The sequence below is a fragment of the Nothoprocta perdicaria genome, unplaced genomic scaffold (genome assembly GCF_003342845.1).
Source record: "Nothoprocta perdicaria isolate Ctin4 unplaced genomic scaffold, notPer1 scaffold_12, whole genome shotgun sequence".
NCBI lineage: Eukaryota > Metazoa > Chordata > Aves > Tinamiformes > Tinamidae > Nothoprocta > Nothoprocta perdicaria.
In genome coordinates this window covers 7,602,671-7,619,516 of record NW_020454316.1, presented here as the reverse complement: position 1 = coordinate 7,619,516, position 16,846 = coordinate 7,602,671, and the positions used below count along the sequence as shown (strand labels likewise).

Sequence of the window (16,846 nt, the reverse complement as noted above, 5' to 3'; positions counted from 1 at the left end):
CTTAATATCACACACAATTCTCTCTAGAATCCAGTTCTAATCAGGATGTTATATATTTGACCTTTTATTCTCCTCCATAATTTCCAAAACTACAAGCAGTTTTGCATAAAAGAAGGATACAAATTATTTATATTTTAAAACTTTATTAAATTATGCAGTAAAGAACCCATCTCCACACAAGTGTTTCATTTCTGGACAGCAGAGGTATAATACATGAGCCACAGGTGAGTGCATTACCCCTCCCTTCCCCCCAACTTCCAAGAAATAAAACAACATGTATAATACACTCTTATTACTCTATGGTACTCCAAACAGATTGTTCATAAGTTTTTGTTTTTCTTTTAAACTGGAGAAAAGTAAAAAGGACTAACAGCATGAAGTATCTTGTTCTGCGTATGAATGTTCTTCACTGCAACATTCAAACACCTTCTTTCTTGCAATACGCAGCATGGCAGAGGGTTCAGGAAGCGATGACTGTGGAATGCATGTGCACATGAGTTTCATTCAGTATGAAGCCTGTGACTTCCCTGGAGTTACTCAGGCAATCAGAATGCAACACAAAAGAAAGAAAAGGCCRTATGTCTCTTGAAATTTCTCACACTTCAAAGTGCATGTCCACAAAAATTGGCAACAGAAAAGTGAACTCTAAGACCTACTTAGGAGGCAGGGCAGTTAGCATAGTGCAAATACTGAAAATAATAATAAAAAAAATCTTCTTTTACTTGGGCCTGGTGTTAATTTTGTTGTCTGAAAAWTGTTAGCCAAATTTTCTACTCAGATGAACTGCTGTAAATTCGTTCAATTGAATGCATTGTATTCAAACAGGGAACTTGGCCTGAATTCCTTATTTTGACTGAAAAACTGAAGTGTTTTTCACTCTGCAAAGTGACTAAAATGGCATAAAGGAACATCCCATGGTTCTATTTTTTTTTCCAGCAGCTGCATGTAAAGAATTCACTAAATTTACAAAGTCTTTTTGTTTTGTTTTATATACATAGCTAAGCAAATTTATCTGAGTTGAAAAAGCCAATGTGCGTTTCTGCTTTTGGATATCACCTGTAACAGATTCTGAAGTTATAACTCAATTATGTTCAGCTTAGTTGGTTTAAGAAAGGCAAATTTCCTTTTCTTAAAGGTGTTCCAGAGTCAAAGATCTGAACTTTTAAAAGGAAGAAAGAATGACAGACAAGCAGTACATAGTTGTAAGTAAGAAGATGTCATTTTTAGCGAGACTTTTCTGACCATAATCACACTTTGAGTGCAGAACTGATTAAAAAACAAAAAGCCTTGGTGGAAGATTCACTATGAATGCATCATTGAACAACCATTTATAGAAGTAACATGGCAAAGCAAAATTACTTTGCAGAAATCTTTACAAATCTAGTTGAACAAAAATTGGAGAGTCCTTCATTTGTTGGATTATATGCATACCCTTGTGAACTGAAGCATTATAATTTACAAGTGTGAACTAAAAGTATTAGGAAAGTGAAGTAAAAAGCGTATCACTCTACCTCCCCCAGAACATCACTTTATTGTTTATCTGTCATCAACAATGTAAAACTCTACTAGATATTCTATCCTGGTTTTTAAAAAGGTAAAGATTACATTGGATTAGCTACGTCGTACGAAAGAAACTACAGCAATCACAGTAGAATGAATTGGAGGGACAATTTGTATTACAAARAAGTGTACACTGCAAGCAGAGGGAAGTGCACATTAAATCAAATGCTTGTAGGATTCATTACTTTTAAATGCACAGTGACAATTTTGAGAAACTGTACATGATAGAATCACAGAAATGACTTTAAAATAACCCAAATTACATTTTGCATTTGACCATCCAACTCATAAGTAATCATTGATGTTCTATATTTTCAGTGCTTTTGGAAAATTTGCTTACCAAACAAAATTTAAGTTGTTAGTTTGACTAAACTGTGAAGTAGAAGGATTGAAATAAAAAGTAGATTGGAAGTACGCCTAAACTACAAGAATAAGCCAAAAGAGGAGTATGCAAGGAGAGGCTGGGAGGGAAGAAAGAAAGGAAAGAGGAAAAGGAGAAGAGAACAAAAGGCTTCTTCTTCTATCTCAGAAGTTCTTCCAATGCAGCGTATATCGGATGTACAGCTCTTCGCTTTCAGTCTATTTCTGAAGTTTACGTTTTGTAGCCTTTTCCTGTACTAACTGGTCATCTCAACCAGCACTGTTGCCGAGCAACAAGAGTAACAAGAATCTGAATGCATCAAATCTTCCTTTGCTGTGATTTCTTCATGGCCCCATTTTTTTTCCCATTTTCCTTTGAACAGGGTTTGATGTTTCCTGAATTGTTCACAGGGTCAGGTGGAATTGAGTTCCAAATCACTCTGCGGTTTGTAGCATCCCGATTTCTTTCTGCRGCTAACCCCCAGACACGTTTGCAGTTCTTCCGGAGCAGAAAGACAAACCGTGTTGCTCAAGCGGTGATCTTTCACCCTTGACCGTGGGGGTTGCAGACCATTGTGTTTAGCGTATCCCTGAGTGCAGCTATCCTGCAGGATTCACTTCCCAGTGCACCGAGATTTCCTAGGTTTCCTCAGATTAAGCCCCAGTGTGCATCACCACCGCCTGTGGTGCGGCTATGGATGCCTGAGGCCGAGTTGATTCTGGTGGATGTCTGACCTCGCCGAACCAGACTCGTCTGCTTTCTCCCTACTCATACCCAGGCAGTCCAACCTTCATACAGCTGAGCCAAGTTATCTAGATTAGTTGCTTCCTTAATCACAAAGTCAACCTATTAAAAAGTCAAACAAGAAATTAAAGTATACTGCATTTTAAAGTGTGTTCAGGTGATCTTAAAAATCAACTGCTGAGTGTTGCCTGGATACACAAAGTTTCACTGAAAAAAAAATCTACAGTAACTGTGCCTGTAATCTTACACAATTTCACGTAGTCCACAGAAGAAACACGAGGTGGAAGGGGCTAGGGGAAGGGGATCATCTCATTCATMACCCCAGTCTGGAGAACAGACCCACCATTCTCAAATTTATACAGCATTTGGGTCTGCTGACTTTAACAAGTCAGCATAGAAATACTGTCATGTTGTACTGGTGAACAGACAAGTCCTGTCTACTACACAGCTGTAAAAATCCTCCTGCCTTTGCTGGATACCAACAGCTGTGCAACCAATGTTTGCTTACGATACAAAAGGCAATTTTATCAGATTCATGAGCTTTCATAAAATTTATGATATAGGAAGGGAGAACATTTGATAAAAAATGAATGCAGCAACACAGGGCAACTGCATACTTGACCTGCTTCGAAACAAACAGCTCATCAAGAGATGAAAAACCAGCTCCCATTCACCATATGGTTTCATTTTTAAAGGTGCATTTTAGCAAGCACATCCACACGCAGCTGTTCATACACACACAAATATTTAAAGCAAGGCCTAGTGATTAAGCTTTACTAGTTTCAACTCACCTGTTCAGCAACAGACATTCTCCTGTTGGGATCCACATCTCGGCCCTCTAACTTGGCTTTGACTCGCTTCCACACGCTAACTGCATACGAGTTCCTTTCCTGCACAGCTACAAGCACAGAATAAAAAAGTAAAATTGTATTTACATTCCAGCATAAAGCATTTTTTTTTTTTTTTAAATGAAGCAAAGCCCACCATGTTCTTGTATTTACCTTTTCCTGTCTTAGGGTCCCTAGCTGTCTTTTTAGGACTACAGGCAACACTTTTGCCAGTTCCTGGGACTGTGCTCGGCGGAGTATCTGCTGATGTGGCAAGGTTTTTCTGAATTAGCTTTCTTGCATTCTGTGACATCACCTCAGGCTGAGTTTTCTGCCCCGTGTTGCTACGTACAGCTGTAAAATAAAAAAAGTTTAAGTTTATACACACATAAATATATATTATTGTTACTTTTATTATTAAATATTTAGTATTTATACAGCATACCATATATAATTTTTGGTGCTTTTTAAAAGCGTTACCTGCAGCAAAGGTTGGCTGATATGTAGCAGATGACGTTGGGCTTGAGCATTCATTCGATGTATCCGTGACTAAGGGCGACGCAAAACCCACTAGATTATTGTAGACGCTGGAAAACACAGTATAGTTGGTAATACTCACATAGCTATTCAAGTTGCTCAAAATTTCAAATTGAAAGCCAGAAGTCAAGTTTTGCGAGAAGATTTTAGCATGTTAAGACAGCCACCAAGAGGGCAGGTGGTGCTGTGCCTCTGCTGTAGGCAAGTGCATAAACAAAAGGAAGGGAACTCACCTCTGGCTCTGCGTTTTTAGTTCTTTCAAGGTGGGAGTTATTTCCTGCAGCATTTCAATATGCTCCTGACTACGGACTTGACCCATTACCTGAACTAATGTAAACAAAACTGTCTGAATATTATCTTGCCACGATTTATATTCGCCCAAGAACTGCCTAACACTGTTCTCATAGGGAACATCTTCACCATCTGCCAAAGCTGCTTCTTCATCCTGTAAGAGAAGTTTAACTATGTTACATTTTTAAAAACAGAACAAAGTCTAGCATTTCTTAATTGTTTCCAGTCTCTCAGTTCATCAGCTGACTATAAACAAACCATTATTTACAATGACTGAATCTCAAGAAAACAATTTAGAAAAAGATTATACACTTTACTGATTAAAAGGTAGGCGGATTTTTAAAATGCATAAAAAAACCTTTCAACTTCCAAGAGACAAAAGGTACAGGTCAACCAAAACATGATTAACAACTTKAGAAACTCTAGAAATACAGCTTTATAAAGATGGATTTATAAAGCTGGATTTGAAATCTGGAATACTACATGAACAAAATTCCATGCTTTGTTTTTATATCCATATATTGTATCTACATACGCATACTTTATAAGTTGAACCATACTGACATTGTTTCAGCAACAAAATTCAGTCACATTTCAGGCTTACCTTTGCCATAGCTTTCAGCAGATGCTTGACATCTCCAAGTTGTCTATTATGACCGGTAAGCACAGTTTTAATACTATCCACCAGGTTCTGAATCGTTTCACAAACAGTGTCTATTTGCTGCTCTCTCTCTGTTTGTACCGTCCTCTGTGTAGATATTTCCTGGGTCAACTGCTTGTGAGCTGAGTGAAGCCATTCAGAGCTACCAATAGGATGTTCAAGACCAGTGCCCTAAAAATGACAGGAGACAATAAATAGCTACATCCAGAGATAAAACTCAATTATTGTGTAGGTGCTATTGCCTACACAATTGCCTATTGTTCAGCAGTTAATCCTGTAAACTGTTATTGATTACTCATTAGAAGGTAAACACAATATTATGTGGAATGAAAGGCAAAAAAGGAGGTCTTATTATGGGAATTCTGCAGCATTTTATTTTGTGTTGTAATCTGTACTCACCACTCTCTGAAGTAAGCGAAGCTCCAGTTCGGAGACTGAACTGTTAAACTGTGATGCAAATGAGCACATTTGCTGGCAGCGTTTGAGAAGTTCAAATAACGCAGCATCCAGATTTAAGGCTTCTGCTGTTCTCGTACGCAAACTTTCAAAGTGAATGATGTTACTGCAGAGGAATGTAACCTGAGAATCCAAGCAAAAGCAAAAAGGAAGACATCCCAATTAAACATGTATTAAAATGCATTTGTTCCACATTCTTAGAAAAATGTGTTTTAAATACAGCAGTAAAGCTACTCTGCTGCACTAACACCATTTCCAATCCTGTTGTAATGTAGTAACAGTGATTCATATTACTGTGGAAGTTGAAGTATTAAAGTGGTTTGAAGTGGAACTTCAAAATATTTTGATTTCTATACTTGCTGTTTAAATGTTGAGAGGGAAAAATATCTTTCACCCAACTCAGTTGCATTTCATGTAGAAAGTAATAAACAAGCGTACTTATAAAATCAGTACTGCTTCATCTATAGTACCTGACTTGCTCTTTGACTTTCTTTAAGGACAAGGTTTCTTCTTTCAGCAATAGTCGCATCAAAGTCTTGTAAAACTGGTGCCAGGGCAGGATTAGCACCTCCTGCCCATTTTAAACGCTGCTCAATGCTTGCTTCCAGTGCTGCTAGTTTCTCCTGCATTGGGAAAAAAACATAATAGAAAAATATACATGCATGTAAACATACATTTTACGTGACACAGAATATTAAGCCTAAAATAAATTATACATAATAATTTATGCAGTCACATACATTCATATACTCACTTATATGAAAGAATGTGGTATACATGACTGATAGATGTAAGTCAAGGCTGTTTTCAGCACACATCACAACTGGCTTTGATCGTTATGAAAACCAAAATTACTTGTCTAGATTTTAACCCACTACAAAATACATCAGCAAATTAAATCACCACCTATCTAGATTAAAAACAAAATAAAATCACGGGAATACTGGACATTTGTGCAAGTAATCTTCATAAAGAGTATTATGAGCAGTACCTTAATAAAAACAAAATACAAATTCAACAAGTTGCACAGTATGTAGTAAACAATTAACATCCTCAAATACTGTAATACTCTGAAGTCTTAAAAAGAAACACACAAGAAAAATATTTTTACAGTAGCCTGTAAAGCTGGGCAGATCTTCAACATGTGAAGCTAACATACAACATAAAGGATTTGCTCAGATTTGAAGAGGAAGCTTTAAACACTTTAAGCAAAATAGTGGTGAAGAACACTTAAGATAAGCTTTAAAAAAACAGAAGTATGATCAGCCTTCAGAAGACAGGCTATTTTTATGTATTTTATTTTGTCCATGGAACAGATTTATTTGTATTCCAGGAAAGAATGCTGTGTACTGTGAGACGACTAAAATCAAGAGTGTAATAGTACACAACAGACAGAGCAAGACAAAGGCAAAGCAGATTGAAAGAGCAATGAAAATACCATGGAATGTGTGCTTAGATAACATAATGAACTATCTGGAGGTGGCAGATAATTCTGAAACGCACTGTTAGGAAGAGTCATGCTTTAACACRCTGCTGAAAAAACACCCCCAATTGTAGCAGTACCTGGACTGTTGCAATTGAAGCTTCAATCTGACTGAGAGTATGAAGTTTCTTTTTCATGCTGGCTAAAATTGCAGAACGAGGTGGAGGAGTAACAGAGATGGCCTGTGGGCGACTGATAAGAAGATCTTCGTGCTGCCACTTTTTTTTTTAAATAGGAAAAGACTTGGTTAGCAATATTACTCATCACAAAATACTTTTCTTCAAACAGCAATTCCAGCATTCTGGTACATTGTACAGCATGGGCATTTCAAAAGAGCTATGTATATGAAGATGACAACAGCATATTTTCAACTTCTGAATCATTATGGTGTTAATTCTATAAATAGCATAAGCTATGCTTTGTTGGATCATATAATTACACCATTAATGAGCCCTTACCTTAATTAGAAGTGATTTACACACATTCTTAGCAAAATCCCTCAATTTCTGATGTATCACAACTGAACTACTTCCACAAAACACACACAATTTTGCTCTCCAACCCATGTAAAGGGTCAGTAACTGATGTGGACAAAGCCTCTACCCTTAACCTACAAGTCACCACAGAATAAAGATTGGTGAGAGAACAACACAACTGAATACAGACACACAATTCAACACACAATGACATTTATCTAAAGCCACTGAAGAATGTCTGAATGACCGAAATAGCTGCTATTTATATTTGTTCCACGAAGCAGAGGGAAACAAGGAGTGAATTAAAGCAATGAAAATTGAAAGAACAATACAAGATGATAGTCAATAATATACAGTTTACTTTCAATTTCTTTTTCTTTTTMGAGGGGTAAAATAGGACAACATTGCKTGTAAGAAAGCCAATAAATTACATCTTTTCTAATAAATGGCTTCATGGTTACTGAAAAAGTCGTGYGTTTAGTCAAAAAGAATTTACATATTGTTACCTTCGCATCTTAAAAGGCAGCTATCTTCTCAASTAAYTGGCTCCCCATATATTTAGGGAAAAATTTAAAAAAACTAAACAGTATTCTAAGTCAATTAAAATATCCTGAACATCACTGAATAAAATAAAATCCCTATAGTGCTCAGTCACCTTATTTTCCATAGGAAAAATTTTGCCAAGAACATACAGTCTCACCTGGAACATGGCAATATGCAGCTGCACTCTCTGAAGGCTTGTCTTGCAAGAAGAAATGCTGGTTTCAAGTCTGCGCACTAAATCRTGCTTCTTCCACGCCGTGTCGTATGAGCTAGCCAATACTGTTGCCCTGTTCATGACCAACTGCGAGAACTTGCCAATTTGGATGTTGTGCTCCACAGCTTTCTTGCACAGGTCATCCACAGAAACTTTGCTTTCTGCTCCGAAGTCCTTAGCTTCTACCTGAGCAATAATATCCACACCCAAAGCACTGATGAAACTGCACAGTGTGAGTCCCAAAGCTTGATTTGGAAGGCCAATTAAAAGCTGCCTCACAAAGTCAGCAGTAAAAGCCTTGATCGGTTTGGCCATTTGGTCTTCACTAAAACAAGAGTTTCTATAAAGGGCTTTCACGTTGACAATTTGAACAGGTCCGTTTACCGTGTTCTGGTCTTCAAGTGAACTGATGCCTTTTGAAAAGAAGAAACAGATAGTGTTTTATTTATAAATTAAACATGATACATTAATTTGATACACTATCAGATTTAGAAACGGAGCAAAATTAAAGAATTTACTTTATTTAAAAACAAAACAAACCCAGCTCTTGGCCATATGTGAAAGATAAGTGGACAAAACAATATTGTGTATTTGACAATATATTTATTTACCTGACAGCGTTTTAGAAAAGGTGCCACAGAGTCTGAAGAATTCTTTAATTGTTTGCAGTCTCTTCAGAAAGAAAATTTCCTCTAGAACTTGTCGATTATTATCATCATCAAAGAAGTTAACTTGAGTGCTTCGGGCTTCCCTAATTATGTCAATCTTACGCCAAGCAACAGGTATTTCCATCTTGTTTAGCTGAGTGATGTCAAGAAAATATTTATTTTTGTTTTATAAAGCTTTTACTCCTGACTCAAAGAGTACTCTGGAAAACAACCACATACCTTTTCAATCAATAAGCCAAATGCAGTTTCCACTTGAGCAAACATTCCATCAAATGCTACCAAAAGCATCTGTCCAGCTGACATTTTTGGAGTCTCATCAACTGAACCATTTCTTGGCTGTATCAGCTCACCATACTGAGCATGAAGTACTCTTAAAGAAAAAAGTTACATGTCTTTGCTTAATTTACAATTAAAAAGCAGGATTAAACAAAAAGTTTCCCCATAGCTAGAGAAGATCCRAACCAAATCTTAGCTACGTTCAACTAAGCCAATTTTCTGCAGGTTCTTTCCCTCTGCCCCATCCAGCTAGAGGATACAAACAGTATATATACATATATACACACACACACACGCACACACGTACAGTGTGCGTGTGTGTGTGTATATATATATATATATATTTTTTTTTTTTATTAAGATTCTCTGTGCCATTGATGGTTTAGATGAGCCCCACCTAACTGACTCAAAGGAAGCAGCAAGTCCTCTCCTTTTACGTGGTAGGAAGCTTTTAAACTGGCTCAGCTGTCTAGAAAACATTTCTCCGGAAAGTTACTGTCCCATGGTGCCAATCGCCCAAGCTTGGCTATCAAATTGATGAATCATCAGGCAAAAACTGCCCAAAGCTCCTGACAAGAAAGTGCCACGGTTACACAAAGCTCTCTTTAATCATGTTCCTCCCATAGAACTGTGGAGCCTCATTCCTTAAAAATTTCAAATATAAAATGACAAATCCACATATATTTTGGAATRTTTACTATCAAACAACTCAAGACTACCTGCAGCAGATATAAATGTTTCTATTGCTGTAGCTGTGTAATTTATTTTACTATAAAGTCTATGCATCTTCTTAAGGGTATTCCACAGAAAGAAAAACCTGTATTTCAAACAAATAATCAAATGTGGCGAAATTATCAGCAAGAAGGTATATGAAGACTTCTGACCATATTAAAGCTAAACCAAAAAGTGTATGCGGTTTACCTTGCMACATCAATGTAATGAGTATGTGTTTCCTCCTCTAGTCCCATAGCTGCATTCCTTAAGTAGGCTTGAAGAGATTCAACCAATGTTTGCAAAGGGACTCCATCAGTGGTTTGCTCAATGAGATTATCTAACTCATGAAGCATACTTTCTAAGGTGTACTCTCCTTTCATTAAGCATCTAAGTGCTTCAGGAAAAATGATCTGCCGAAAGTTTGAATTTAATTCCTGTTGAGAAATAAGTTAGAACTTTTAGAACTTTCTCCCCCAAAAAACATCACATACAACATCTTTCCAAATGATTTAGATTTTCTTTTGCATTATGGAACTATAAATGGGTTAAATTATTAGTTGAATTATGATTTGCTAAACTGATTGGAGTAGAGAAAGCAACAGAATCAAAGATGCCAAATAGTGATTACAGTAGCTAGAGAGCTATTTTCATCTTAGAAATGACTGCAGGTAGGAAAAAACAGTACCTTAATACCTGGGTCTATAGCATAAGTTTTCAGAATTTGCTTCAGACTAGACCTGTTCTGGGTGAAAACAACTACGGCTTTGCAGGTGCAGGAAACAGAGCACATACTAAACAATTTTGAAGCTGATCTTGACTGTCAGCAAAAGAATAAAAGAATAAGACACAAAGCTATTTTTAAGCTGTTCTGCTACCAACTTTTTTCACGGTTATTATACAGCAGTTTTTAAAACCTCACCATGTATAGACCTAAATGATTTCTTCTGACCAATAAAAATGTAAACAGTAGTAGTAAATGGCTCTTCAATCCAGTGAARAGGCAGAATAAAACTAAGGTTCAAACAGTTGTAGCAATATTATAAACAAACACTAAGCTGTTTTTAAGGCAAGATTTGTTAGAAATGTTTAAAAGGCTCAGTATGAGGGAAGTAAAAAGAAAATTGTGACCTGAAGTGAGATGTATACTCCATTAGCTAAATGAACAGCTTCTGATGCTTCAATTGGGTTAGGGATATCCAAGTCTTGCGGTACGAGATGACACTGCTTCAACAACTGTACAAGGCACGTAACATTCCCACTCATGCTGCACAGCTCCTCCAAGAACCAGGCTCCATCTCTTGAGGTAAGATCAACCAGCTGCTCCCCAGCACTAGACGCTGCACCTTCCATCATCAGATTCCGCCTAGACCAGTTACAATGCTTAGTTAAACGAGTGGAAAACCACACGGTACTGCATGCCCCACAAACAATATTCCTTTTAAACATGAATAAAGGCAAAAAAGTCTCTAGAGGYGCCTCACCTCGTAAGGGTGCAGAGAGCAGAGATGATAACGCTTGCTAAGCTCAATGAGCCCTCCTCTCCATTTTCATGAAGAAAAACTTTTATGCAACGTTCAATTTCTTTCAGCTGCTCTTCACAGACAGGTACAGTAACCGCTTCTTGTTTCAAGCGCTCCACCTGCCTGATGAGCCTGCTATTTATATCTGCTGCGTAGCGCTGCAGAGTCATTTCTGTAGCGGTTATGAACTGACACATACTTGGAGGCGGCTGAGGAGCRTATTGCATTTCATACCTGTAAAGCAAGAGCACAAGGACAACACTCTCCCTTCTCTAGCTCTACTGCCTGGAATGAAAAAAAACGCCGTATTTGAACAGTTATCACATCATGCACTATGTATCAACCTAAAATGCCCCAGCAGTCGACGCCTATCCTGCCGACACTTTCATAAAGCATTACAGAAAACATCACATTCCACTACCATCTGCAAGCACAGAGACTACCCAAATAGGAGTCATCTAGGCAAAGAAAGATGATATGGAATAGGAAGGACACAGCTTTCAGCAGAACATCTGAATCTGATCTAAAAAACATAGGGCAAGCATTAGGAATGTTGTAATGGTCTGGATTTGGAGTAAAAATAATCTCAAAATTTTTCTTTAATCAAAGGAAGTCCCTGGTAGACTTGGTGGGTTTTGGTAGCCCCAAATCCCTAATTATGACTATGCTAAAGCCACACCTTGTTATTTATCTTTTCATTATAAGGAAATGTTACTTAGTTTTATTTTTGCAGAAAGTAGCAAGACTTTGAAACAATGGATTTAGAGCAACTTCCCCCCTCAGCCTTCAGAAATTGTTGTTTAAAACTGCTCTGGGAATCCCTATTTAATTACACAGGAAAACTTGATTTTAATTTATAAATTAAAATCCTAAGATGCTCAAACACTAAATTATTATTCTTCAAAAAATCAATTATTTTGCGAACTTACTTCCTGAAGATATCCTGACAGCGCTCTATTGTCATGTTACAAATAAGTTCTTCCATCCAAGTTTTCCATTGCTCAATTCGGTGCTTCTGAAATACAGCTTTGGGATACTGAAGAGCTACAGTTGCATAGTTGTGCAGCTGTTCAAGACAACCACGTAAAACAGATCTTCTCTGCTGAAGAAGAGCACCAACCTCTCCTTCTAATTGCTCGCATTGACTGATKAGATGGGCCTGGCCTGCATTTTGCAGAAATGCTGTTGCTGGTACGTAACTGGGAGGACCTTTTAAGACAGACAGTTAAACAATTAACCTCCGTTGAACTCTGAAGCCCACATACTTCATAGCACCAAGTATTAAAATCTTTGCCAAAGCATTGTGTCACCTGTGGTGAAGGAGTCATTGACTATTTAGACTGCCAATTTTAAATCCAAGGTAAGAGAATAATGTACATGGCTAATGCAAAATAKAAAAGCTCACATTTTTAAGCAGCTTGAAATAGAAACCTTGTGGTGTTCTAACTCATCTTTTGGAGAAGCCCTTATCATTTATTACATAAACAGCCATGTCTTTAAATTGGACTATTCATAATAAGTCCTGACTTTTAACTCCAGTTATCTTCAACCCACCAAGGAAAATAAAAAAACAAACAAAAACCTTTCAAAGCAAATAAAAACAAAAACACAGCAGAAATACTATTTTATACCTAAGTCCATTTGCGTGCTTATTTCTTGAAGCAGACTTGCAAGTTGTGTTGCCTCCAAATTGTTGAAAGCAGCTTGGTAATGTGTTATCCACTGCTCAAATTCATTCAGCTTCACCTGGATTGCTTCCTGGACAGCTCTTTGTTGAGACTGCAACTGTGTGTGCTCAGAATACCTAAATTAATCAAGTCACAAAATTAAGTAAACACTGTTAGAAAACAAAAAGTACTTAGGTACACTGTGCTGAACAATACTTCTTTTAATCGGAGTAGTAGGGTAAGATACTCTCACCAGTTACATAAAGCTTAAGGAAATAAATCTTGTGTTCATTAATTATGCTTTCTTACAAAATAAAGGGTGTGTAGCACACCTATTCATTCATTTTTGAAATCCTTGATCAATTTCAAATAATTTTGCTTTGCTATAATACTAGTTACCAACCACACCAGGCTTTGATATTCCCAACAGAGCACCTGCCTCCTCTATACCTGTGCTGAAGTGTGTGAGAGGGATGATCCACTCCTTCTGCTCCTTCCAGAAACTCTATCTCCTCCAGCAGTTTTCCCTGCAATTTTTCCACATCTGTCAACTGTTCTTGCAAGCTCAGATACTCTTCTAAACTACTGTCCAGTTTTGGAAGCACAGAGAGCATCTCATCTCTGTTCTTAAACCAGTTAACCTATAAGCAAGACACAGAAAGTTATAAAACTAGGGTTAGTTCTAACGGGTAAGGAAAAAAAAAAATGTAAGGCAAGACAGAACATTTCAATCATGTTCATTCAGAATTACCTTCAATGCTACAGGTCTAAATACTAACAGAAATAATATTAGACCACTCTCTAAACTCTAACTTCTTGCAAAAATAAAAAGATACYGTGGTGAGCTCACCTTTATCTCAGCCACTCTAGAAGAAAAGAGGCTACGTGTGATATCTCTTTCCATTTCCCTTTTGCTCTGTTTGTTTTCAGCCTGCTGGCCACCTCCACCATAGACGGCTCCTGCAAATCCTGCTTCACCTCCTGCTGTCCAGTCCACCAGAGGATCATACACAAAAGCTTCAAGCAACGTAAGCAGAGTTTCTCTCCCACGCCGCATGATATGTAGCACCTGCATTGTATATTTTAAACAGACTTATTCTGAGTTGCTCACTGTAGATCAGTGAAATTTTAAATACAAAATACTGTACTTCAGAAACTACAGAAATCCATAACCACCTCAAACACAGGATCATCATCACTGTATGCACAGATTCAACTAGCCTATTGTGGCATTACTAAAATTTAAGTTGGGAGTCTAACATTCCTCATCAACTCTATCCTCTCCAACATCACCTTGAGGAAGAGACCCATCCGCATAGTAATCAAATCTGTCATGGTTATAGAGCATGAACAAGGCGACTAAGCAAAACTTCCTAAGTGTCTTTATGCAAATATTTTTTGGTATCAAAATGGAAAAAGACTAAATCACAAAACAGAAAACTGTCATAGCTGCAATCTTTATGAAGACCCATCTTGCTCATTTGGAATGGCACAGAGGGAACAGAATGCTTAGTAAGAAAATTCTAAAGCAAAATAGGATAAATGAACRCCCTGTTTTTGGCATGTTTAACTTACCTGCTCACAAGAAAGCCTAAAAACCCCTTCCACTCCTGTCACACCAAGTGCTGTTTCAATATTGTGCGTCATCCGGAATGGAACCTTCTCTGGTACCCTAAGGCTTTTCCCTTTAAGATAAAAGGGAAAGTTGGTTCTTTTAAAAGTAAAAAAATGAATCCTTTTATTTGAATAACATATAGCACTTTTTAGATTACCTTTTTCAAAGCAAACATTATAATCTATGTGGACAACTTCTCCTGTAGTCATATCTATAAGAACATTATCCAGATGTCTGTCTCCAAGACCAATGATGTAGCCAACCATGGACATAACTGCAGTGGATCTTGCATACGACTTTAAAGAGAGTTTCAGGAAAAAAATTATTTGTGGGAATCTTCTGCCAATACACTGGACTGACTACCATCTTAAAATATTATTGAAATTGAAGGTGCAAGACATATCAAAACCAACTATCCCAAGCTGTTTGTTGTCTGATGCTATTTAACAACAGTTCATTTTGTAAGCTAACAGCCCTACATTAACAAACTGTGGTTATCAGGTTTATACTCCTTTTTACTCTAGATAGCACAGTTTGTCAGGCAACATTTCCTGCTGCATGAAACTTCAGCAGTGCTAGCTCTCTTAACACAAGAGCATTATTGCTAAAAAGCTATCCTTTTAAGAACATAGCCTCTCAAAGTAGAAAATAACTGCAACAACTCACCTGCGTAACTCTCCACCATTCATCAGGTGTAGTGCATGATGACCAAAGTTCTTTAGCTAGAAGATTCGGTGGTGTCGCTTCCATCAATTCTTCTAGCACAGCCCTCATTACATTCAAGGGCCAGTCACGACGAGACACATCAAGACTGAGCCCAACTGCCTTTAAAGCAGGTCCAATTTTGCTGTAGTAAAGCTCACTGGGTCGAGGCACTATTCCAGGATTCTGAGGAGTCTGGTAAGAATCTTGAGCCTAGAAGCAAGAAACAGTGCTAATTTACATATTGCAGCTCATTACTACAGAGGAGCATCTCAAAGTCAGTTTAGCAAGAATAACATGAAATCAACTTCTCTTCTAGATTCATTTTAAAATTCCAATTAACATTTTGTTGTAACTTAACTCTGCTGTTACCAGGTCTATTCTAAAACTCCTAAATTATATTGAAAATGAAAATCAAGTATGGAATGTGAAGTGAAGATGATTTAAACCAAGCTCGCTCAAAAACAGTTCTCTCTGAATCAGTTATTTAAAGCCAAGTAAGATCATAACACAAACCAAGAGGTTTCCCTTTGAAGGGTGCCAGCTGGCATAAAGCAGTTGTTACCTTTTGTGCCTGCAAAGCAGCTTCTCGCTGTTGCCATCTCTTGTAAAGACCAAACAAAGGCGTAGCTCCATCCACCCACTGAATCAAGCCTGATCTTGTTCCCAGCGGTGTCACAGAATAGTGCCTCGCGTGGAACCTTGGTGTCTCTTGGCGGTTAATGGTAGCAAACATCGTGTTCACAATTGATAAGAACTGCATGATTCTTTCATCTAGATGCAAGTCTTCCAAACCTGTGTTAATTTATTTTGTTTCAGATTCAGTTTCTAGAAATAAAATTCTTATTCTTAAACAAGCCCAAACGGGGCATTTCTGAAATCGTAACTCATTTCAGAATGCTCCTATCAACATGCAAACAGAGTACTGATTCCGATGTAGCTCTAGATGAACCGATCTGAAAAGCCTAATTTAGAGCTTCATGGGACAAAAATTCTAAAATATATAGGTAAGCAGTGAAGGGAAAGGTACAAACCATACTCCATAGTAAGAGACAAACTTTTATCAAAAACATCCATATCTTACCTTTAAAAAGGTATGGATAGTTCTTCCCATCTGAACCCAGGAAAAGCAGCTTTTTTGGTTTGGTTTTGGTAGGCAGAATTGTGATGGTGCTGCCCACGCTATGAATTGTGACTGTGTCTCTGGTGGACACTTCTCCAGGGAGGGCTATTTCAGTGTTCATCATAGCAGCCAACCAGGGACTGATTTCCTCAAGCCGTAAAAGGTAACTAGCCCTTTTCTGTGCTCTCTGCTGCAAGCTTAGCATAACCTATTCCAAAGAAATTTTKGTTAAGGTTTAACCTTAGCAGCAAGCATATATATATTTAAAAAAAAAAAGTCTGTACATGCACGTGTGCGTGCACACGCGCACACACACACACTCTATAGTATAAGCAATAATACACATAGCCAAAGTATCAACAAGGTATCAATAGCAATTGTTAAGGTGTCAAAAAAATACTGTTTCTT

General features: G+C 37.5%; 1 protein-coding gene across 1 annotated transcript in view; it reads right to left on the bottom strand.

Moving 5' to 3' along the window:
• Positions 1-451: 451 nt before the first annotated feature.
• SMG1 (SMG1, nonsense mediated mRNA decay associated PI3K related kinase) overlaps positions 452-16,846 on the bottom strand; it is a 53,375-nt gene continuing 36,980 nt past the window's right edge. Inside the window, exons 40-63 of the mRNA XM_026054218.1 lie at positions 16,400-16,646; positions 15,881-16,110; positions 15,280-15,528; positions 14,771-14,909; positions 14,574-14,683; positions 13,849-14,067; positions 13,449-13,639; positions 12,963-13,135; positions 12,261-12,540; positions 11,293-11,565; positions 10,940-11,174; positions 10,019-10,245; positions 9,041-9,191; positions 8,765-8,954; positions 8,097-8,566; positions 7,001-7,138; positions 5,908-6,060; positions 5,381-5,560; positions 4,925-5,152; positions 4,263-4,474; positions 3,973-4,079; positions 3,667-3,846; positions 3,457-3,563; positions 452-2,767 (exon numbers count right to left, since the gene is read on the bottom strand). Of these exons, the coding sequence (XP_025910003.1) occupies positions 2,690-2,767; positions 3,457-3,563; positions 3,667-3,846; positions 3,973-4,079; positions 4,263-4,474; positions 4,925-5,152; positions 5,381-5,560; positions 5,908-6,060; positions 7,001-7,138; positions 8,097-8,566; positions 8,765-8,954; positions 9,041-9,191; positions 10,019-10,245; positions 10,940-11,174; positions 11,293-11,565; positions 12,261-12,540; positions 12,963-13,135; positions 13,449-13,639; positions 13,849-14,067; positions 14,574-14,683; positions 14,771-14,909; positions 15,280-15,528; positions 15,881-16,110; positions 16,400-16,646 (4,767 nt within the window). The 3' untranslated portion in view covers positions 452-2,689. The remainder of the gene's footprint in view (positions 2,768-3,456; positions 3,564-3,666; positions 3,847-3,972; positions 4,080-4,262; positions 4,475-4,924; positions 5,153-5,380; positions 5,561-5,907; positions 6,061-7,000; positions 7,139-8,096; positions 8,567-8,764; positions 8,955-9,040; positions 9,192-10,018; positions 10,246-10,939; positions 11,175-11,292; positions 11,566-12,260; positions 12,541-12,962; positions 13,136-13,448; positions 13,640-13,848; positions 14,068-14,573; positions 14,684-14,770; positions 14,910-15,279; positions 15,529-15,880; positions 16,111-16,399; positions 16,647-16,846) is intronic.